This window comes from Chionomys nivalis, chromosome 9 (genome assembly GCF_950005125.1).
Source record: "Chionomys nivalis chromosome 9, mChiNiv1.1, whole genome shotgun sequence".
NCBI lineage: Eukaryota > Metazoa > Chordata > Mammalia > Rodentia > Cricetidae > Chionomys > Chionomys nivalis.
Window position 1 is genome coordinate 5,245,208 of NC_080094.1, and position 22,987 is coordinate 5,268,194.

Consider the following 22,987-nt stretch of genomic DNA (forward strand, 5'->3'; position numbering starts at 1 on the left):
TTTAACTTATTAGTGATATTTTTCTACTACACAATGTAATAAAATTACAGTAGTATGCTCTCATTTTTGTTTCCTGGTCTTCGTGCTATTTTGTCTTCCATTTTACATATATGTATATTCATACACACACATGAACACACACACAGACATATATGCTATAAATCCACAATTCATTTTCAGTTTTGCTTAACAATTATTTCTTAAAGAGATATAAATACTGAGATCAATCTTTATATGTGGTTATCATTTCTGGTCCTTTTTGTTCATGTATGTAAGTTTGGATTTCTATCTAATGTCATTTTCTTCCTGCTTGGAGGATTTCTTTGATTGTTTCTTATAATTTAAGCTTTTTTCTTAATGTTTAATAAAACATTTATTTACGGTTCCTTGTCTTGAGTAGTTCACATTGACTTCCTGGGTTTTTAGGCCTGCTCCTTGGAAAGTCTCTACCCTGCTCTCAGGGAAACCTTAATGGCCATCTGTTTCTCCCTGGTGTCTGAGATGCCTACAAGGTGTATCTTTTAGACTGTAGTAGCAGTCCCATCTCTACAGCCCCATGGTGAAACCCTCTAGTGTTTGGCATGTGACTTAGTGCTGGCCGCTGCGTATGGAAGGTTCCCTAGTCACTGTGTTGCTCCTTGGCTGCAGGCTGGCTCACTGCTCTCCTGCTGTCCCAGGGCCCAGTGATAGCTTTTCCTCTCCTTAAATAGTCGCTCCCACTGACCCTACCCTTCACCTTTTGTTATCTTGACCAAGCCTACTTGTAGCATTTGTGCTCCCTCCAAACAGGTGTTATGGGTCGATCCTGTTTAGTATTAATCACACGGGAAGATGGGGGAATAAGCCAGCAGAACAGAGAAGAACCTTAGTTAAAACAGTTATCTCTGGACTTCTGTCTGTATGTAGTACCTTGTTCTCCAGACCTTGAAGGACCAGCAGCTGCTCTCTGGGTCTCTTACTGATGTTTATTAGTTACTTGCCCCCATAATCTCAATGATCCAAAGGTTTTCTTCCAACCCAGCAATAAACCAAAGAGAATAAGGGCTTTCTATGTCAAGTTTATTCCGACTTGCAGGCTGTGAGATAAAGTACCAATTCTTACAGGACTTTGATTGGCATTAGAGCGGCCATCTCTGATGGTCCTTGGTAGTCTCTGTCCTGGATGGACGCTGGCTTTTCTTTGTTCCATGACCCTCCTGCTAGATGTAAGCACTGTACCTGCAGTGCAGCATCCTTTGGTCAGCACCTGCCAGCTAACATCCATGTGGTTTCTTCTGTCCCTATAGTCAGATTGTCGCCAGAGGACTACTGGATGTCTTCCGGGATGTCAGCCACAGTGACAAGGACATACTGGCAGTCATGGAGGTGGCAGTCCGACTGTCAGAAGATTCAGGTTTGTTCAGTTCTGTAACTTTTTTACTTGTACATTTCTTAAAAATTATATGGTACAAGTGCTAGCTAAGATTGAAAGGCCTTCATATTAATCAGTGAGCTTTGGACAGTGTCTGACTGTGGATGGATTTTGTCACGAAGAACAGACGTCTTACTTGAGAATGACTCAAATTGCCCTTATTTTTGGAACATCGGAGTGACTAATGTGATGAAGGCCATTTGCCCTGGCAGTTAGGCCTTTTGTATTTCTTGAGTTTTGCCAGAGTGCTGGTTGCTAAGAAATACCCAATCAAAAGCAGTTCTTTGGATTAGAACAATCCAGTCATTAGTTTCTCTCACCTGTGATCTCTGTGGACTGATCTTGATTTTTCCTGTTCTCTCTGCCTCCCTGTGATTGCTATTCTGGAAGAAAGCACGCTGCAGCACAGCAGATGCTGCCTCCCCACCCCCGCCACCCCGTAAAGATGAGGAAGATGAATGAGTAGTGGGCTTGCCAGTCTTGACAGCTGCCCCACAGCCCCCCTTCTCTGCACTCATAATGAATGGCGAGCTGCTTCAGAAAGTTCCAGAAATCTGAGGCCTTAGAATTTGATCATTTTAGCTGAAGATAGAAAAGAAGCCTTCCATGTAGCTCTGCTATCAGTTTGAAATATTCATGTGGATGTGACACGGTGCTTTTAAAAAGGCCCAAGTGGACGTTCTCAGGCTTTGAATGGATTCTCTTCGGAAATGAATCACCATTTACAGTGCTGCAGCAATTATATATTTGTGTTAAATTTAACGTGGTGTACTGGAGCTCGAGCGCTCTTTTGTTTAATGCTTTGCCTTAGAAATAATTGGGATGCGTGGATTGTGGGGGAGTGCATTTGTGAAAGAATTATTTATAATGTATACATCCTGGCTGGAATTTAAATAAGCACAACCCATAGGTCTGACAGAGAAGCCATTAGCTGTAATGGCTTTTGGACGCTGGCCCAGCGTGCAGACTTCTCGGTCCTTTCTCCATTTGTATATGGCTTGTTATAATAGAGTTGTCATCCTCTCTTCCTTTCATGTTTTTATATTGCTGTGTGCCTTACTAGCTTTTTAAGCCTGTCTGTAGCATAAATACTCTAAATGGGAAATGATTTTTAAACTGCATTTGTCTAATTTTCTTGATGAAGTATTTCAGTAAGCAAAGCTAGAAACCATTAGTATATACCATGTCAGATGCTTGACTTCTCCTTATCTAACTCTCTGTCCCATTGCTCCAGAGCCCACAGTGCGAACTGAGCTGATGGAGCAGATCCCGCCCGTCGTTGCTTTCTTACAAGAAAGCAGATTGGATTTTCCTATGGTGGTCTCCCAGTACCTCGTGCCTGTTATAGTGCGGTACCTCGTGGATCCAGACAAGCAGGTGTGAGCATGCCCACCAAGGTCTCATCAGCACACTCTCTCTGGTTCATCTATAGCTCAGGAAAAGCCTTGGTAGAGCTAACTGCATGAAATCAGTCCTCTCATCTCACGGGAGAAGCAGACTGTATTCCTTCTTACTGGAGAGGATTCTTCTCTCTAACTTTTCATTATGGATGTGTTCAAACACCAATGGATAGAACATAAAAGTGAGGTTCATGAACCTTCTACTGCTTCAGCCATCGTTACCACTTCACCAGTCATCTCTGTTGATCTCACCCAGATAGACACCGTCACAGAGGAAAGTAGTTCCCTCAACTGTCAAAGCTTTAGCATGGCTCTCTAAGAAATAAAGAGCTGAGTGTGTATCAGTGGTAGACACTTGCTTAGTGTACAATTCCTACATTTAGTCCTTAGCATGACAAAAATATATAGAGAGAGTTACCGTTATTTTAAAACTTACCATTCCTTATTTGACCCAGTCAGCTCTGCCAATTAGATCTTCCTGGTTTCTCATCAGTGTGTGTGTTCTGTTTGGGTCTGTGTTTTTGAGGCAAGCTAGCCTTCCACTTGCTATGTAGACCATGCTGGCTCTGGCTCCTCTTTCCTCAGCATCTTCATTGCTGAATTATGGACCACACCACATATAGCAAGAAATGTGACTTTTCTAGATGACCCATTTGGGTGTAAATACAAACAAAGTTGGCACATGGATTTTCTTAAGTCTGTGAAGCTTGCGCAAGCTGTGCCTCTCTCCTCTCCTTGCTGTGTATTAACTAAAGAGCCCAGGACATTGGTGCTGTTGATTTTTCCACCTTGGATCAGCAGTAGTATCTCTAGCCTTAAGAGCCCCTTCATTCCAGGTGTTTTCTATAAACTGGGCATTGGGTCTAGAGGTTCAACCAGAAATGAGTTTTCTGTTTCCACAAGGGTACTTCTGAGTTGGGACCTCCCTTCTGTGTTGAGTAGGAAGCATAGAAGCTCTGGGAGCTTCTTTGTCGGATGCTGAGCTTGGCTCCAGGTAATATGCCATCTGAAGTTTAATGTGAAGGTGCCCATCTCTTGGAGCAGACCTGAGTAGTCCTCATGGAGAACACTATTTCCTTGGAGGCTGTATGATTTGATACCTGAATTCTGTCATTCATTGCTCTCTGGGGTAATGCCTAGAAGTCTTCAGTGAAGAGCTTTCCTACTGTCTGAGAACGCAGACCACATAGACAGCTGAGATCAGTTCTTTATGTTCTTCCTTTATTTACTGGTTTCCAGGATAATTAATTGTCATGCTCTGTCTACAGATGACCGCTGAGGCTCTGTCATTGGTTGGCATCCTCTATTGTCTACAGATGACCGCTGAGGCTCTGTCATTGGTTGGCTGTCAGAATTATGGAGATCAGCTAGGCTTTAGTGTGATGACTGTGTTCACATCATTGTGGGCATTGCTTCTTTTTGGTAATTGTTTTTCACTCTGGCTTGTGGGAGCTATTCTAGAATCTTCCTGACATGTCTAGTGGACTTTGAGAGTTTTCCTCCAGCTGAAACTGACTGCTTCTTCACAGGGTCAATGCTCCTTTAACTGGGGAAATGATGAGAAACCAGAACATGGGTACCACGGTGCTCCTGGCTATGCACTCAGCCATTACTTCTAGTGATGGCAGTTTTTAAAAATAAAATGACCCATTGGTTTATCGGTATATCCAACTTTTATCAAGGATAGCTTTTACTTCATTTTCCTATTTTATCTTCTTTTTTCACTTTGTACAGTGTAAGTCTCATGTGGTAGTTGTTATGTTTGTGTTTAATCCACATTACTAAATTGAGGTGTGTGTGTGTGTGTGTGTGTGTGTGTGGTGCTGGGGTGGGACCCAGATCCTCCTGATTGCTAGACACGGACTCTACAATGGATGAGCTACATCCTTATCCTTGTTTTACTTCTGGTGTAAGTTGCTCAGCCTGACTTTAACGTTGGATTTCTTGCCTCTGCCTTAGGTTGTTGAGAAAATAGGCATACCAGACTAGCCTGAGTGGCTTTCATCTACTGTGTTATTGTTTGTTTATTTTTGAGATTGTGTTTTATTTATTTATTTTTGATTTTTCGAGACAGGGTTTTTCTGTAGCTTTTGGTTCCTGTCCTGGAACTAGCTCTTATAGACCAGGCTGGCCTCGAACTCACAGAGATCCGCCTGCCTCTGCCTCCCGAATGCTGGGATTAAAGGCGTGCGCCACCACCGCCCGGCTGAGATTGTGTTTTAATTACATTTCTTCCTTCCCTTTCTTCCCTCTAAACCTTCCCATTTACCTTTCCCCAGTCTCCTTCAAATTCACTGTCTCTTTTTCCAGTTGTTATTTATTGCATGTATTCTTCGTAGATGCATATGTACATTCCTAGATATAATCTATAGAGCACATAATCTATAGAGCGCATAGTTTTTTGCTCTTTTGAGACAAGGACTCACTATGTTGCTGGGGATGGCCTTGAACTCCTGGGCTCCAGTGCTCTGCTGTGGCTGGTTTATCTTCAAGAGTAGGAGTAGCTCTTGTCATTCTGACTCTGATGCATTGAAAATATTCACCCAATTCCCAGTTCCCAAACTTAAAACTCTCAGTATATTTGGGGAAGTCTAATTTTCTTTCTTTCTTTCCTTCCTTCCTTCCTTCCTTCTGGGCCTGCTTCCTCAAGTGGTATCAGTCTTACTGCTCTCCAGAGAGTGCCCTGTGTCATGCACCCTGACCTTTCTCAGGTGGCTGTGCCCCCTCCTGCTTTCTTCATGCCATATGCCCTGTTCTTGGGGCAGTGACTCAAGGTGGGTCTTGCTCCAATTTCCTACAGTGTCAGCCTCTGAGGTTAGGGATAGCACATATGCTGTTGGACACTGGGGAAACTTTAGTACCTATGACTTTGTTGAAGGGGTCTGGGAGACTGTTCAGGGACTCTTCACACAAACTTGATGACCCAAGTTTCAGTCTTTGGAAGCCATGTGGAAAGGTTTGATACAGTGGAGCGCATCTGTAAGTCCAGCATTCCTGCTCGTAGTGGGAGCAGAGACAGGAGAGTTACCCAGAAACTCGAGGGCCACCCAGCCTGGGGTCTGCAGCCCAGTGGCAGAAACAAGAGGGGTTGCCTCATAAACAGGGTTGGAAGAGAGAACCAACTCCTAAAAGTTCTCTTTCACACATACGCCATGGAATACATGTACCCCCCCACACACACACACACAAACGCTGTGAAGGAAGTCTCTGTCCTTTGTATTTGTATCAGTGTATTTCAGAGATGACTTCCTGTAAAGGGTGAAAGTATTTAAATTTTTAATGACATACCATGTTTAGATTACCACTATTTTCAAGAAATTCTAAAAATTTAGTTTGTGTTTTTCTTGATCTGGTGTTCTAAAAAAGGACAGACAGTCATTTTTAACTGTTACACAGTGTGACAGGGCGCAATAGAGTTTTCAGATAAGGAAACAGCCATCCTATTTCCACTCTCCTGCCATGGATATTTTGATTATCTTTGCATTTTCTCCCACACGCGTCTGATCATAACGCGGGGCGGCTTCCTCAATTCGTTCATTTGTTCTGACAGTTTCTGAGTGCCCATTATGAGCCAAGCCTGGTGTGTTGTGCCTTGGGATGAAGAGATGAACAGAACAGATTTCTGCCCTCAGCAAGCTCGTCTGAGGGCCACAGACATTCTCCTGTTTCTTCATCATCTCCACTGGTTTTAATTTTGTCGTGTGCCCCATCTTCAGCTCGGCATGTGTCTGAGTGTTCTGTGAACTGTGCGGGCATCCACTTTTGTTCTTCTGTTGACTTTTTCTTTCTCTTTTGATGCATTCTTGAAAATGAGAGACTGTCCAAGGGTTTGCCTTTTTCCTGACCTCTGTCGCCTGTCTTTGCTGTATATTTTGTTCCAGACCGTTGGATCTACAGCCCCATCATGTCTGATTCTATAGTAATCTCTGCTCTGCATCTGTGCTCTCTCCCTCCACCCCCTCAGATCCATCTCCATGTTCCTGCCCTTTGGTAGAACTTCTGCTACCTTGGGTCTACCTAGCTAGGCCTGGCTTCTTCCAGTCTTGCCTGCTGAGCTCAGTCTGTGGGAGGGTGTCCTGTCATGCATTGATTGGTGCCATTGGAAATTTATGGGCTCCAGTCGCAGCTGGATGTGCAGTACTGCCCGGCAATCCTTTCACCCCCGTCCCTCATCAGCTGCTTCTCCCATTATCCTTGGCTGTTCCCTTAGACCTTTGCCATTCTCATCAGGCCCCTCACCCTGCCCTGCCTTTCGCCAAGCAAGTGACCTTGTATTTTACATCACGGAGAAAATAGAGGTCTTCAATCTTCATCCCCTATTGCCGTGAACAGAGCCACCATCTGAGATATTCAATTCCCCTGAGATATTCAATTCACGGCCCGGGAACTCTGGAAACCCTTCCCCCTCACCTCCACATCCAGTCAGACCCGTGCCAGATATCCATTGTTTCCATCATAAATGCATAACCCCAAAGGCCTCCTCTCCTCCTGCCCTTCCATTTTCAAAAACAGCTATGAGAAAGTTGACTACACTGGGTAGAGGCTGGAGGCTGCCTCCTCAATCCCCACCGTTAGCCTCATGAGGGCCTGCTCACTAGAGCCAGCCTCCTCTTCCCAATGCCCTTCTCTCCTGTCCGGTCTACCTCTCATAATCAGGTGCTGGCTCTTTGGAAGTGTGCAGTGGGCTCCTGGCAGTGCCTAGAAGTTCTAGTCTGTTGTGGGAGCTCCTTCCGCTCCTTCAGCCAATAGCCGCTGAGATACCAGCCCATTGGGGTGTGGTCTCTCAGCGGCTATTGGCTAAAGGAGCGGAAGGAGCTCCCACAACACTAGTCGGTCAGTGTTCTAGTACAAACATGGGTGGTTTTGCCTCAGCCTAGGATAGGTGCCTTATTCTGTCAGAATGATGAGCCTGGGGAGTATTGGCCACAGCCCTGTGGTAATACCTAAATCCTGCAGCTGTGATTGCACAGCTGGACAATAGCTGCTGCGCTCCAGGTCTGCATGGCACATGGCATTCATTTCTTCATTCTTGTGTCAGATGAGAGGAGGCTGAGGTGTGGGAAATGAGGCTATGGCTGGATACCAGACCTGGATCCTGAGCCTCACTTGTCTGTCTCGGGATTGTCCAGGCTCTTGTGGACCTCTTGCCTGTCATCAAATCTGAGTCCTTCCCTGTAGGAACCTTTGTGACCTAGCCCCAGAGCCTGGTACCTTGTTGCAGTTCTCTGAAGTTATGTGAGCCAGGAAGCTGGGAAACCTCTGTCCTCAGCAGGCCTCGCACCTGCCTTCTGTCCCGGCTGACCATCTTCTAAAGAAGTGTTTTCGCTCTGTCTACTCTCAGCTTGTGTTGTTTCTGTGCCTCAGTTTCCCTCCTCTTTGCTTCTTGGCTTTGGTCCCATTTCCTACAGCTGATCTCCTTGGAGGATCTGCTGCAGCCCCCACACACTCCCACTCAGTTTGGGCCACTTCCGCTCCTGGTAGCTGGTAGACATGGAGCTGTTTGGCCTTGAATTCAGCTAATCAGCTCATTTGGAAGATTCAGTACTCTTGTTTTAAAAACACTTTCATTTTTAAAATTATCTTGACAAATTTAATCACTTGAGAGAAGGATCATAAAATAAACACGCGTCTCATCCCACCCGCTTTATGTAACAAGTGTTTGCAGTTTGCTTGACAGCTCTTTGCTTTTGATTTTGAGGTTACAGTAGTGGTTCCAAGTGCTCTGTACCCCTCTCCTGTCCCAAAGTACCTCCATCCTTTGCATGCAGGTTGTCATAGGCATCCCACTTGTGAGAGTGGCTGAGTGGGGTTGTTAGCACATCACATAAACTGTGTGGCTCTGCTTTCTGGGCCATGGTCTCCTGTTCCTTTTGTTGTAGGCTATTGAACTAACCTGTGCTGGGCTCAGCTGTTCACTTTATGTGTGCTTACCATTGCATTGTACCACCCAGCCCCACCGTGATCCAGGTCACCTGTTGGCAGCCTCTTTTGGTTTCTGCTTGATCCACACTCCACTGCCACTTTGGGTGTTTGAGATGGGAACTGGATGCCTGTCAGTCATTTACTGCTGTTCCACGCAAATGGTATGAAGGAAAAAGGACCACATGCATCCCTTGATCCCCTCGGGGTCCTGGGCTGGGCTCCTGTACACATACCTTCCTGTGCTCTGACAGTGGAAACTTTGGGAACAACAGCCAGCTTCTACTTGAGTACCATGTGTGCTAACTACTATTCTCAGCTCTTTGCATCCTGAGAGGCTTTTGATGCTTAGGTCAGGCCTCTGATGGCTTAAAGGTCTGATTCTTTATGGTGGTGTATACAGATGACTATTTTGGCCTTTACTCTCATTATTACCTTCAACCAATTACCTGAGTTATACAGCACTTTACTATTAGATTGGGTTATTGTAGGCGATCTTGTCCAACTGTTGCTAATGTAATCACTCAGCACATTTGAGGTTGACCAGGCTGTTAGTAGGTTAAATGTAGTAAATGCATTGTTGTTTGCTTGCTGGAGTTGAGATAAGATCTCAGCTGTAGCCTGAGCTGGCCTGGAACTCACAGTGATCCTGTTGCTTCAGCATCCCAGGTACAGGGATGATGAACCACCCCTATCTTTGTTTCTGTTTCTGATTTTTACTTTTAGAGACAGGGTTTCTCTGTGTAATAGTCCTAGCTGTCCTAGAACTTGCTTTGTAGACCAGAGAGACCAGACCCTTACACTGGCCCTGCTCTCCCTACCCTGCCTGCTCTTTTTCCTCTTTTTTCTGTTCTGGTGTCAGTAGCCAGGGCAGTGTCAGCAGTCACTCTTTGCTTCTCTGACCTTCCAAGGTAATGGCCTTCCTAAGCCTTTTTTCTTAACCCCTCTCTCCTGTCTGCAGGGCCAGGAGCTCTTTGCCCATGGTTGTCCTTTGGCTCCACCCCAGGTCGCTACTCTGTTATCATCACTCATACCAAAACATGATTTGTCATTTCTGTGCTCTTAAGCCCTCGGTAGCACTCACTGGTCCCCAGAGGGCTTCACTGTGGCAGCCTTTCCTGGGCTTTCTTCAGCTCACCCTCACTTCCTGTTCCATGAAAGTTTCCCTTGCTTCTGTCACCTGGAACTTGTCACGTCCCCAGGTTTCATCTCCCTCTTCTCCTGAACATGCTCTTCTGTGGACCTGAGGTTCCTTTCCCTTGCTGGTGTATTGTTTCCCTGGGGCAACTGCAACAAAGTGCCAGGAACTTGGCAGCTCTAAGCTTCGGGCCTTTCTTTACTCTCACAGTTTGGGAAAAAAGTGTTGTCAGGGTTGATCCGCCCGCCCTCACCTGTCCAACATTTGCTGGTTGTGTCACTTGACCCTCCACTTGTAAGTATTACTTCACATTTCCTCCTCTCATTTCTCTCTTGTCATAATTCATACTTGTGATGACATTTATGACCACTGGGCTAGTCCTGGCTGGCATCAGGGTCCTCTTAATTCTCCATCATTATGTCACAATACCAGATAACCCAGTTACCAAGAGGAAAGGTTAAGCTGACAGTGGTGGTGCACGCCTTTAATCCCAGCATTGGGGAGGCAGAGACAGGTGGGTCTCTGTGAGTTTGAGGCCAGCCTGGTCTACAAAGCAAGTTTCAGGACAGCCAAGGCTACACAGAGAAACCCTGTCTCGAAAAACAAACAAGCAGAAACAAAAGGGGGGTATATTTGGACTCCTGGGTTCAGAAGTTTTGTGCCATGGAGTCGGCTGTGTTGCTTTTGGACCTGTGTGGACTAGATCATTATATCAGGAGCATGCATGGAGCAGAGCAGCTCACTCGTGGACAGGAAGCAAAAATGAGAGTCCAGAAAAGACCCAGTGACTTGGTTTTCTTCTGCTAGGCTTTCACCCCCTGACCCAAGGGTCCCCCACATCTTCCATCATTGCCAGAGGTCAAGGACTGAACCTTTCAGTTCATAGACAAGATCCAGACACTACCACTCGTAGCTGCATGTTCCAGAGACTGACATAGAAATAAATACCTTTGTAGAGCGCTAACTTGTCACCGCTCTTGGCAGTGCCTCTCTTTGGACACCTGTCTCCAAGTCTCCTCTTTGACTCTGCAGTTCCTGCTGTCCTCTCTACATTTTTGGTGGCCACTTATTCTGGCCATGGCCCCACTGTGCTCTGTGTAGCGTTAGTGGTTGCCTGTGAGTGTCCCAACTTCCCTCCTGGTGCACTCTGCGTGTACTTGGTGCCACCTCCAATGAGGAGTCTCCATCCAGGTTGCCCCAGAAATGTTTCTTTGTCTCATGTCCTTAGTTCCTGGCACATGCCTGCTCCTCAATCAGTGTGACACCTGAACATTGTAGCAGGACCCAGTCTTGTCACCATGCTGGGTAATATTGCTAGGCCATCACCTTTCTTGACACAGCCAACTTAGCAGGGTCTCATCCCTCCGCACTGGGCTCTGCCTTCGATGCCTTGCAGGCCCTCTGTATTGTCTCGCATTGCTTGCCATTCATTTGGAGCATTACTACCAGAGCCATCTTTTTGAAGCACAGTTTCCCTCCCTGCACTGGGGTCAGAAGCTGTGGTGCCATGTAGCCTTTGTGGCTACAGCCTTGGGGCTTGCCCTCTTGTACCCTGCTATGGGCTGATCATTGGTGACAATGTCTGTTCACTTCTGGGGCCCATTATGATTTTCTTGCCTTCCTCTCTTGACAATGAACTGCATATTTCATTGCTCTCTATAAATGGGAATTCAAGTGCTTTCATTTCCTAAAAAATGCCTCTTTAGCTTCTTTTGGTCCCTTTACACCCTTTTGTTGGCTCACTGCACAATGGCCAAGGACAAGAAGCATCTTTTTTCTGCCGGTGCTCTCCACCATGATGGGACTCTTCCAGAAACCACTCAGGTCTTCTTGTATGTGGTGATCCATGTTTGCATAGGAGCAGGAGTAGGTATGCCAGTGGGGCAGATGTGCGTCCATCCAACCAGCCCTAACAGAATGAGATGTTCTGTGTTACCTGCTGTTTGTACTAAGGGTGTGCTGAGAATAAGAGGCATTTCAGACATGGGACTGCCCTCCAATCTCACCCTCTGGAAGACACATGACAGCTAGGAATCATACCCAAAACATGTCCATACAGGAGGAATGATTCCACCAGGAGACTGGGGCTCTCTCCGGAAGTGGAGCAAAGAGTAGACCCAGAGGAAGTGGAGGGCCACTGGGGGAGAGCTGTCTCCATCCTGAGAAAGCATCTCCCCATCTCCTGTTTCACCTTCTTCTATTCCCCTCCAGGTCAGAAAATCCAGCCAGGAGGTGCTGCTGGCTCTTGTGGAGCAAGGTCTAATTTCCCAGTGCGACATCGAAGGCAGAGTGTGTCCCATTCTGCTGGAGCGCTCTGCTCCTGACTGCGATGATGAGTGCAGAACAGAGGCCGTGAGTGTAAGTCTTCCTGGGAGTGGCTAATGTAGGACTTGAATTCTCACAAGAGTTGGACTTTGGCCAGCACCATTCCCTGAGTAAGGTGAATGGCATTCAAGGCAGTTCCACTAGTAGCTTTGAACCTGTTTTTAGACATGCTCATTTTTGGAGCACCACGGCTGGAGAAGTCCCAGCCATGTGAGTGTTGCCAACCACTGACTCAAACCACTGCTGCTCAGGATCTTCATTCTCACGGCAAAACTCCTCAGCCTGGGAATTTTACCCTTGTTTCTCCCAGTCATGGGCCAGGAATAATTCAACAGACCTGATGTCTTCTGTCGATGCCAAGAAGGTGTGTAAGCAGTGATAGATCCCTGACAAGTGGGTGTGGCAGCACACTGGCAGAAGCAGAGAGGGGAGACTCAGCCTCTGCCCTGCCATGTTGGTTTTCCCTGTGGCATCCTGTGGTATCAGGTACATATACTATTAGTAAGGGGCTGTATAGTAGTCCTGGCTTCCTCCTCCTCGTTATTTGATGGTGAGCACTGCTGGGTTCTGCTGTGTCCTTCTCTGTGTTCAGGGACCATCATGGGGCCACCTCATTTCCTTCAAGCACTCCCCTCTGTTGGCCCTTGCAGATAAGACTGTGTGCTGGACCCTTTCTGGGAGTTTCAGTTCAGAGCTGCAGGATCGGCCTGGCCTGAATGATGAATGCCGGGTGAGCAGATAGTTGTTTTCTTGTTCAGAAAGGAATGACGTTACAGGAAGGAATTATTTTTTTCCCAAAATGCAAAAGCATTATACGCCATGTAGCTAAAAAATTATATTGCAGCGTCAGAACGTTTGGCAATTATTCTTCATTTATATAAAAGTTTTTTTCAACTATGCGTTAAAGGTCTGGATTTTTAAACTAATTTAATTTTTTGCATATTCCATATGTTTATAAGATGAATCAGTCTGAGGAATAATTGATTATTAAAATTCAAATTCTCCAGGGTTCTTTTATAAATTTCAAGTTTCTCTACAAGAAATTTAATTTACTTTGCAAAATGAACCTGGATAATAGCATTTAGCCAGGGTGTTTGGCAGTGGAGCAGTGAACTTTGCCAAGTAGATCTTCTTTTTCATTTGCAAGTTGGTCCAGTGAGTTTCCAAGGTTACAGCTGGCAGCCAAGAATCTTATCCCTAAAGACTGATAATGCCACAGAGAATAATGCTGAAGGCATTTCTGCAGGATTTTTATTTTGTTTTGTTTCCAAACACTTCATTCTTATCAGTGGTGTCTTTTTTCTTTTTGGTAGGACTATTTGGAAAATATAACAAGCCTTCCATAAACAATCCCCACAGGCCATTTGCAGACTAAATTGGTTTCTGGTTTGTGATTTGAAGCCCTACTGTGCATGCCCAGACCAGTCATGCAGCTCTGTCATCTTGTGTTTGGAGGGCTTGCTTGTCTTTCTGTGGCTCCCACAGGAGCAGAAGATGCTGTTCTATGGCCCGACTATGCTCTGGTCAAGTTCTTTCCCTGGATCCTGGAAGTTAGGGGGCCCTGGAAACCAAGAGCTATGGGGCTGTCTTCTTTTCAGCTGGGAAATGACAATGTATGTGGCATGTAGGTGATTTTATTTGAGGAAGAAAAGACTACATGTATGTTATGGAGCTCCCCAAGAAAATTGTTGTCTGGTTCAGTGGGCAGTACCCTAAACTCTACGATAATAGCGTTTGTTTACTGAGAACGGAGAGATGGAAATGGTGGAAGCGGATTGGACTGGACAATACCCTCTACACTCTGTGGCCATGTGTGTGAGTGTTGTGGCTCTGCAGATGCTCACAAGGAGGCTGTTCCACGGGAAATGGCCTGTCACATGGATGACACACACATCTCTCTCTTCCTCAGCTTCAGTTCTCGTCGGGAGTCACAGTCAGTCAGTTCTGATTGTCCTATGGGGACAGGACTCAGGTCGTGTCTTATCCCATGTATACACACATTGCTTTGCTGACGTCTTTCCCTATACCTTGATCACTGCTAGTGATGCCTCCTCTCTGTGATCACAGGCCGCTGCATGTCCATCTCCTTTCACTTAGCAGTTGAGTTATGAAGTTCCGTTTACCTGACCCTTGAAATGGTGAGCTCTGACCTAGGGTCACTGTGGCCTCGCACCATCAGCGCCCAACACAAGGCCAAGCTTAGAGTCAGTGCCAAATAAATGTTAGTTGTTGGATGAATGGATTGGTAAAAACTGTGAGCGCTGTATCTTGTAATTATATCTCAACAGGATAAACAGGCCGCTGGAGACCAATTATAATTCCTCTTGCTTGCAGGGAGGCCGTTAGCATTCTGCGATGATAACTAATTGTCAGAAGCCTGTTTTTCTCTCAACACGTTTTCACAGTAAGGCTTCCTCATTTTTTGTCGTCATCCCTACTTTGAGCTCATTTTTATTTGTGCATTTATTTAAGAGAATGCTGTGGTGGGATGTAAAGAATAGTTGGCTCCAAGCAACTGGTGACAACCGTCATTCCACACAAGTGCTTCCCAGGGCTGCAGGAATGTCATTTCTCGTCACTGTGTGCTGCCTTTTAATGATTCTGGATTTGTCTTATATGGTGTAGTAATAAGGTCATGTGGGTGTGGTGGATGAGGAGGAGTGGAAAGAGATACAGGGAGCTCTTTAGTTCCCCGTTGCCCTGGATACAGAGGTCTCACATCCTCATTTATTGTGGCTGTCAGTGTACACTCGGCTAAGCATTACATCAGAAACAGGTGTCCTCAGAGTTTGAAGACAGTGGCCTTTTCCTGATTTGTGTTTTGGGCTTGGATTACCCTTCCCTCACCCCAATTAGGTTTCTTTGTGTTTCTTTCTCCCCTTTCCCCCATTCTCTTGTCTGTGTACAAATTCTCAACAGAATGATGGCTATATTACCCACCCAGAATTCTTCACTGTACTATGGCAGTGCTGTGTCCCTGAGAGACAGAGCTTGGAGACAGAATGTCTGTCCTTCCTTCCTTCTGTTTTTTTTTTTCCTGTTTACTTATATTGGAATATTCTTCCTAAAGGAGGTAGCTTTTTATTATTTTAATTTCAAACTTGCAGAAGAATTAGAAAAATATAAACATGAGCTCCTCTGTGCCCTTGTTCCCATTTCTCTTGTAGCTTGTCACTTTTATGTGTGCCATCCTTTCTTTTCTGTTTGCACAGACATATGCATATGTGTGTATATATATTCTGCAAAGCATTTATGTATATATGCATGTATGTATACACATGTATATATGTGTGTCTATACACACACACATACACACTAGCCATTTGAGAATGAGTTGGAGGCTTGGTCATTTTGCATTGAAAGACTTCGGTGTGTGTTTCCTAACACAAGGATAGCACAGGGATGGAGTCAGAACATTTCAGTGAGTGCTGATGTCACCTAGCTTGACATTGCATGTCTGTCAATCTCTCTTGGCCCTGAGTCATCCTGTCTCTGCTCTCCTGATCTTAGGTGGTTCCTAGGTGTTTGGGAGATCTCAACCCAGTCTAGGCCAGTTCTTTTGTAAAGTGTCTTCTGATTAGCATTGCCTGCTGTCTCCTGCATTTTGGTGTTAGCTTCTGTGTCTCTGACAGGAATGTCATAGACATAAACATGTTCTTGGTATGTCATGGCAGAAAGCTTAGGACTTAAACGTTGTTATGCCAATTTTGACATAGTCAGAGATGGTGTCTGCCAAATTCTCAGCTGCTGTGTCCTTTCAGAAGTAAGGAGAAAGCCAGGCGGTGGTGGCGCATGCCTTTAATCCCAGCACTCGGGAGGCAGAGGCAGGCGAATCTCTGTGAGTTCGAGGCCAGCCTGGTCTACAAGAACTAGTTCCAGGACAGGAACCAAAAAGCTACGGAGAAACCCTGTCTTAAAAATTCAAAGAAGAAGAAGAAGAGGAGGAGGAGGAGGAGGAGGAGGAGGAGGAGGAGGAGGAGGAGGTGGTGGAGGAGGAGGAGGAGGAGGAGGAGGAGGAGGAGGAGGAGGAGGAGGAGGAGGAGGAGGAGAAGAAGAAGAAGAAGAAGAAGAAGAAGAAGAAGAAGAAGAAGAAGAAGAAGAAGAAGAAGAAGAAGAAGAAGAAGAAGAAGAAAGAAGAAGAAGAAATAGTAGTAGTAGTAGTAGTAGTAGTAGTAGTAGTAGTAGTAGTAGTAAGGGAGTGTGCAGTAGGCTCCTCCTGGGACTTACCCACTGGCCTTTGTGCGTAGCTGGCCTCCTGCTGTGAAGTGGCCCTTCTGAGCAGTTTTGTTTAAGATCAGAGACCTTTTCTCTTCTTAAATTCTTGTTAGAGCACACCAGTCAAAAATGTGGCTCTAGAGTTTTCTTTGTGGCGTGACATGGTTTTGATAAATTCAATTCACATGAAGAGTTCATTTTTGTTCAGCGTTTAAGAGAACTTACTTTCTCCATCTGAACTGAGATTTATTAGGATAGAGTTATTGGCAGTGCTCACTTACCCTTTCACTGTCTGACAGATCTCTAGTGCTTCCTTTCATTCATGATTGTCAATTCTTTTAGCATTTCAACACAGTTTTAAACCTTACTTTCTCAATTGCTTGCTTTGCTATGACTTTCTACTTTGTTCCTTCCCTTCTGTTTTCTAGAGTTCAGCCTGCTTGGTTTGTAGAAAGGAAGCAGTGGTTTTGAGTCTATCTTTTCTGCTGTATTTAAAGAGGCAGGTTCAATGCTTATGCCCATCTGAGTTACTAACGTATCATCAAGAATTATTTATGTTTACAAGTTTTTTTTCCATGGGCACAGGATTGGGTTTCTTGTGTCCAGTCTCATTGTTTATGCCTTTTAATTGGCATACTTAATCCATTTTGCTTGATATTGTTGTTGACATGTTTGGATTTATTTCCACCCTTTTGCCATTTGTTTTACATTTTTCTTACCAGTTTTTGTTCTTCTATTAATTCTTTCTTTGTGTGTTGGGGTAACAATACTTTTAGGGCTACATAGTCTGTTACTCGCTCTTACCCTCTGTGCTCTTGTTTTTGTGTGTTACATTATAAATCAGAAAGTGTAGTTTTATAGTTTATTTTAAAAGGTATATCTTTTGAAGAAATTGCTAAGAGAAAGATAATAGCATTTTATATGCTGAGTTTTGCCAATTTTTGGTGAATGCTCTTCCTGTCATTTCTCTCCATGTGAAGAACTTCCTTCAAGGCTCCAAGTGGTTCTGGTTTTAAATGAGTCCTTACTTTCCTCACTTTTTATGTTAGTTTTGCTGGGTATAGAACTGTGGGTCTATAGCTCTGTTTCATTTTGTAAAGTGTTAAAGCCATTGTTGCCATTGGGTCTCCTGTTTCTCTCTGAAGTCAGCTTTCATTCTTAAGCTTTTATAGATACAGTATCTTCCCCAAGCTTTTTTTTTCTTCTCACAATGGATCCTAACAATGTTTGTTATCCTACTCCTTATTTGTTTAGCAACCTAGATTTTACAGGGTTTGGAAAGTTTGGGGATTTGTTCCTGCACACACTCCTTCCTTTGCAATGCAGTTTCTTTTTAGTTTTTTTAGGTAATGTCACTGTGTAGGCCCGGCCGGTCTTGAACTTACCATAACTCATAATCCTCCTATTTCAGACTCTTGAGTGCAAAATCGAAGTCCTATAGCAACACTCCTGGCTGGCCTTCATCTTTTAAGGGCACCTAGACATACAATCTCTGCCTTTTGGTTGGTTCTCACTGCTTTCAAATAGCTGACTCTTCAGCTTGCTGAACTTACGTAGCTGATATCCACAGGGCAGTTGATCTCCAAGGCTTATGGACAGCTGCAGCTCGCTGCTGTGACAGTGGCCAATGAAAGGGACTCACAAGACGGAAATACTTATTTGCTTTATTATTTTTGCAATTCAAAGGTTGTCATCTGTTCATGATTGGAAATATTAGAATGGCTGACATCAAGGAGGACAGGGAGCAGAAGAGAACAGGAATAGGAGAGGCCAGGGCCAGATCCAGTCCCAGATGCCCCCATGACCTCTTTCATCCCAGACAGGCCCCACCACCCCGGTTACTGGATTAAAGCACTCTTGGGCCAGAAGCTTCTTCCTGGAGGTGCTCACACAGGCACACCCAGAGTTGACACCTTCCCTAACTTGCTGTTTCTTAGTCCAGTTCCATTCAAGGGCACCTGTTACAAAGCTGCTCTGTTACTGTGTGATTCTATTCTGTAGTTTCTGTTTCTTTGATGAGAGTCTTGATCTGCTCATTAATTGTAACTATCTTTTCTTTGTAGTTCCCAAGCATGTTTATAATGACTGCTTTATGTTCTTTTTAAAGTTTGTAAATTCTAACTTCTGAGTACTGGTTTTTGTTTGTTTTGTTTTTTAAACTATGGATCACACTTTCTAGTCTCATGCTCATTTTATTTATTTTTTTAATGATGCTAGGTCCATGCCTGTGCGGATTTTGTTTTTGTTTTGTATCTTGTTGATAAAATAGAAAGTAGATTCTCTTACTTTTCTCTGAAGAGTATTACCTTAGCTGTGAGAAGTGTTTCAGATCCTGCTTTCCAGGCAGTAGTCATGTGACCCTCATCATCTTATCTGTATGTACCCAGTTCATAGACTGTCTAGTGAGGCAGATAAGATAGCATCATGATGGTGAGCTCTTCTTTCTTAGCTTCCTTCTGGCCTCCTCCCTAAGTACTCTACTCTTTCCAGCTTTCCTGGAAGGCTCAAACCTGAATTCTCAAACCAGTAACCCTGTAGTGTTTGCTTGGGGTCTCAGTTTTCGGCTCAGGGATGGAGTGTGAAGCCTGCTCACCCACAGCCGTGCGGAGCAGTGTTACATGTGTGTCCTGTGGTTGTGTCTCACCTCAAGGCTCTTCGTTTGTATTTACACCACTTGACACGTCTCTGTGCTGGTTTCCTCATCTGAAAAGTGGGACAGTAACCATCCTGGAGGTAAAACATCCAGTGAAGATCAATCAGGTGGTGCATGGTAGGGGTTGGGCAGCTACTGATGGGGCTGCAGGAGAGCTCATATCTGGGTAATGTTTGGCCTCTGCTGACCATCTGACTTGACAGAACTCAAAGGTATCAAAGGTATCCTTTGTTTTCCTTCCTGGGTATTTGAAGACTATTTCAAATGCATGTCTTTTTATCCCTGTGATGGAGACATTTTGGTATGTCAGGCCATCCTGCTCTTCTTGTTGCATACAGATAATCTGCAGAATGGCGTCCATGCTGAAGAAGAACATAGTTAAGCGCCTGCTGCTGCCTCGGTTCTGTGAACTGTGCAGCGATGGGAAACTCTTCCAAGTTCGAAAGGTGGGAGCATAAGAGACTGCAGTCTGTCCCTCTGGTGTCCCTGTCCACTTGTTTAGTCAACTTTTGGGAGGGCCACTGCTGGCTAGGTAACGTTGGACAGACTCATTGGTTCTTTGATTCCTTGGAATGATTAGTTCCAAACCCTCTTGTCATCTCTGCACCTTCCACCCTATTCCTGGTTTCCCTTTGGGTTGCTCAAGATTTAGCTTTCTCAGCCCTACTTAGAGGTAGTGATGCCCCGGCTTCTACCTTGCTCTTCAGGCCATGGGACAAGCATGGTCAGGACTGGGGGTCTCGTTCACTGTGCAGGGAAGCGGACAGGCTCTGCCTTATCACTACCAAATGCATTATGCATCAAGAGCAATTAGGAGCCAGGAAGCCAAAGAAGTGGGCAACCTCCTGTAAATCCCTGTTTTCAATGCAGCAGGCACCTGGCATGGTGCTGTGTGGGCGATGGGCCTGGTGCAGGCTTGTTAGCTGTCTGACTAGAGGAATAATTGCTCTCAGAGTTCCTGCTTGTTAGGCTTTACAATTTGTTAAGACAAAAAGAAAGAAAAAGAAATGATGGGTAGGCCTTTGCCTTTCACAGGTATGCGCCACGCATTTTGGTGATATTTGTCATGCTGTTGGACAAGAAGCCACCGAGCAATTTTTGGTATGTGAAGCTTTGCCAATCGTAATTGCTGCCACACTTCTTGATGTGCTTTGCAAGTCTGTCAGCAAGTGGGTGGGCACAGAGAGCCCAGACACTGTCCTGTGCCCTGTGACCTTGATGCTGTTCCCACTCCTGGTCACATCTCCTGTGCCTCCTCTGCCTGTGTTTTCTCTGCTGCCTCCTCACCACCCCTTCCGATGCTCTTTCTTGCCCTTGAGCCTGCAAACACTAGGCATGTTTTTCTTGGTTTCTGGGTTAAAATACAGAGCCTTGTCACCATTCAGGTCTCTTTAAAAAGTATCTCTTCTCCCGTGCCTGCAGTCACCCCACATCTGCTCCACTGTGCTGGTCTGGCTGGGTTCAGCTCTGGCCACACATCTCAACTGGGAGTCAAAGTTCATGTGACTGATGTGGCCAATGGAACACCACATCTATAGTGCCCCTCCCCCCCATGACGTTCACTCCTGTGAAGCAGTGGCTCTTCTTAAGACCATTCTGCCTGTCCATTGAGAGACCCTCACACGCTGCTAGCTCAGCTGGAGAGCACTCTGGCCTTCTTGCCTTGCCCAGACTCACCTGCCCACATGCTGTAGAATGTTTCTTTTTTCACCCCCTGTATCCTTTTGTTCATAGACCCTCTTGTGAGGGTTTCACAGATGGGTACCTTGAGGACAGGGATTGTACTGGGTTATCTTTGCCTGGGCGGCTGCTGGGCTCTCAGACTGCACCTGTCTCTTCATTAATGCTCTAGCTTTGTGGTTGGAATTTAACCTCAAAGAGGATCATCTCCAAATTGATTTTTAAATTTCAGTTCAGAAGCACATTTTATTTATTTAAAGTGTAAACCACATCAACGCCATTGTAAGCCAAGACAATTTATCCTGGGCTTCTGCTCTGAAGGCCCCAAGAACATTAGCATCTCGTTGATGTCTTTGGTGGGGGCAGCAGTGGCCAGCACAGCCATTTTCCTGTAGGTGGCTCTTCCCTCTGTCACACCATGCTCCCATTTGTGAAACGTTTTCAGCTAAGTGTTTTACATTAGGATATTAAAATCAAAGCTCTTTAAAAGATAAAATTGAAAAGATATAACGGCCAACTTCATGTAGACATAAATGAACATAGGTAAAAACAAATTATATTTAACTCATTTGCTAATAAAGGAAACCAGAAAAATATAACAGCCAATCTCAATGGAGAGCCCCACAGTACACATTCACAGTCTGAGCACAGACTCCAGGTGACTTCCAGAGGAATAGACAGGTCCTCTACCTTCTTCTGGACATAATTTGCATGTCTGTAGACAGGAATTATTTATATTCTCACATTCTGTGTAGTCCAGACTAGCTTCAAATGTGTAATCCTTCCACCTCAGTCTTCTGAGTGCTGGGATTACAAGCGTGAGCCCCATGTCTACTCTCAGCTACCATAGCCTGACAATACCCTGGTTAAAGACAGTGCCCGTGGCTGGGTGAGTCTGCCATTCACCGAGTCTCTGACTTTTGAGCTGATCTAATTTAGCTGAGAAAGGAGTGTTGGCCCTTCTCTTTGTTGTTTTCTCCATTATCTTCTTAAATTTAACCAAATCACTTGTTAGGTGGTGAAAGAGCTATGCTTTCTTTTCCTACTTACTGTTTCTTTTATGTGATCCCTTTAGAGAATGTGTTTTGCCGTTATCTTTTTATTGTTGTTTTGTTATGCCCCTGTGGCTCTGCCTTTATAGGCTATTGGGACAGGTCCTGACCATCTACAGGTGCTCATATTTGAGTAGCTTTTGCTTGTCTGGTAGATACCAACGTTTTTTGAGCTCTGCTCCGATAACATGTGGGGGATGCGGAAAGCATGCGCAGAGTGCTTCATGGCTGTGAGCTGCAACACCTCCCCTGAGGTCCGTAGGACCCAGCTCTCGCCCCTCTTCATCAGACTCATCAGTGATCCCTGTCGATGGGTGAGTACTTGCACAACTGGCCTCCAAGTGTCAATCTCTCCATCTGTCCTGCTGTCTCCAATTTCCGTCTTGGTTTCTGGCTTATAGAAGCCATAATTGAGAAGAAAAATCTCTAAGTGCTTTATTCTCTTTCCTATACTGCCATAGGCAGGTTGGACACTGTCAGTTAGGTCTTCCTACAGACTTCATGAAGTCTAGTGGTAAGTGGAGTTCACAGTCTAGAAACATGAAGACTAGGCTGTGGGGTTAAATGTACCTCTTTTCCATTGGTAATGGTTTACTTGGCTCTTAGTGGGTGGTTAGAAAGTAGCAAACTTGAGATCTGCCATCTCTGTCCCTCCCTGGTGTCAGATCTGGTCCCTGCTGCAGGCCAACACTGTGTGCTCTGGTTCCAGGTGCGCCAAGCGGCCTTTCAGTCACTCGGCCCCTTTATCTCCACGTTTGCAAACCCATCCCAAGCTGGCCTGTCCATTCGGGAGGATGGCACCCTGAGCATCAGGCCATCGAGCCAAGAGGTGGACTCTGGGTTTGCCTCTGGACCACCCAGGCCCACCAGTTGCAGTGCAGACTCCTCAAACAGGTAAGCTCCAGCCAGGATACTTGGCACAACCCCCCCTTCCCCCCACCCGCTTCACCTCAAGCATCCGTCTAGAATTCTAGCAATTATCTCATCTCCAGTTTTAGTAATAGTGACCTTCTGGGAAAGATGGAATATTAGATCTTTAATTATGTAAAGAAGCAAAAAGTAATTGCAATAATGATTTTGAAACATGACTGCCAGGTTATAAATAACGGAGCTACCACGTCTCTTCAGTTAGATCAGATCTTCATGGAGGGTGGGGATGAAATGATGACCTGTAAAGAAAATTCTTTCTCTCCT

General features: G+C 45.2%; 1 protein-coding gene across 9 annotated transcripts in view; it reads left to right on the forward strand.

Annotated features, from left to right (window-relative positions):
- The window catches only part of LOC130881723 (serine/threonine-protein phosphatase 4 regulatory subunit 1-like), an 81,878-nt gene that overhangs the window by 43,542 nt on the left and 15,349 nt on the right, over positions 1-22,987 (forward strand). For 7 of the 9 annotated variants that reach the window (XR_009057753.1, XM_057781470.1, XM_057781475.1 and 4 more), the window contains 7 exons: positions 1,287-1,393; positions 2,646-2,788; positions 12,080-12,226; positions 19,400-19,507; positions 20,097-20,162; positions 21,949-22,107; positions 22,503-22,687. Coding sequence is in view for 8 of the 9 variants with exons in the window: in XM_057781470.1 (XP_057637453.1) it covers positions 1,287-1,393; positions 2,646-2,788; positions 12,080-12,226; positions 19,400-19,507; positions 20,097-20,162; positions 21,949-22,107; positions 22,503-22,687 (915 nt within the window). In the remaining variant the exon portion in view is untranslated. The remainder of the gene's footprint in view (positions 1-1,286; positions 1,394-2,645; positions 2,789-12,079; positions 12,227-19,399; positions 19,508-20,096; positions 20,163-21,948; positions 22,108-22,502; positions 22,688-22,987) is intronic. The other 2 variants (XM_057781474.1, XM_057781478.1) reach the window with 2 other exon arrangements.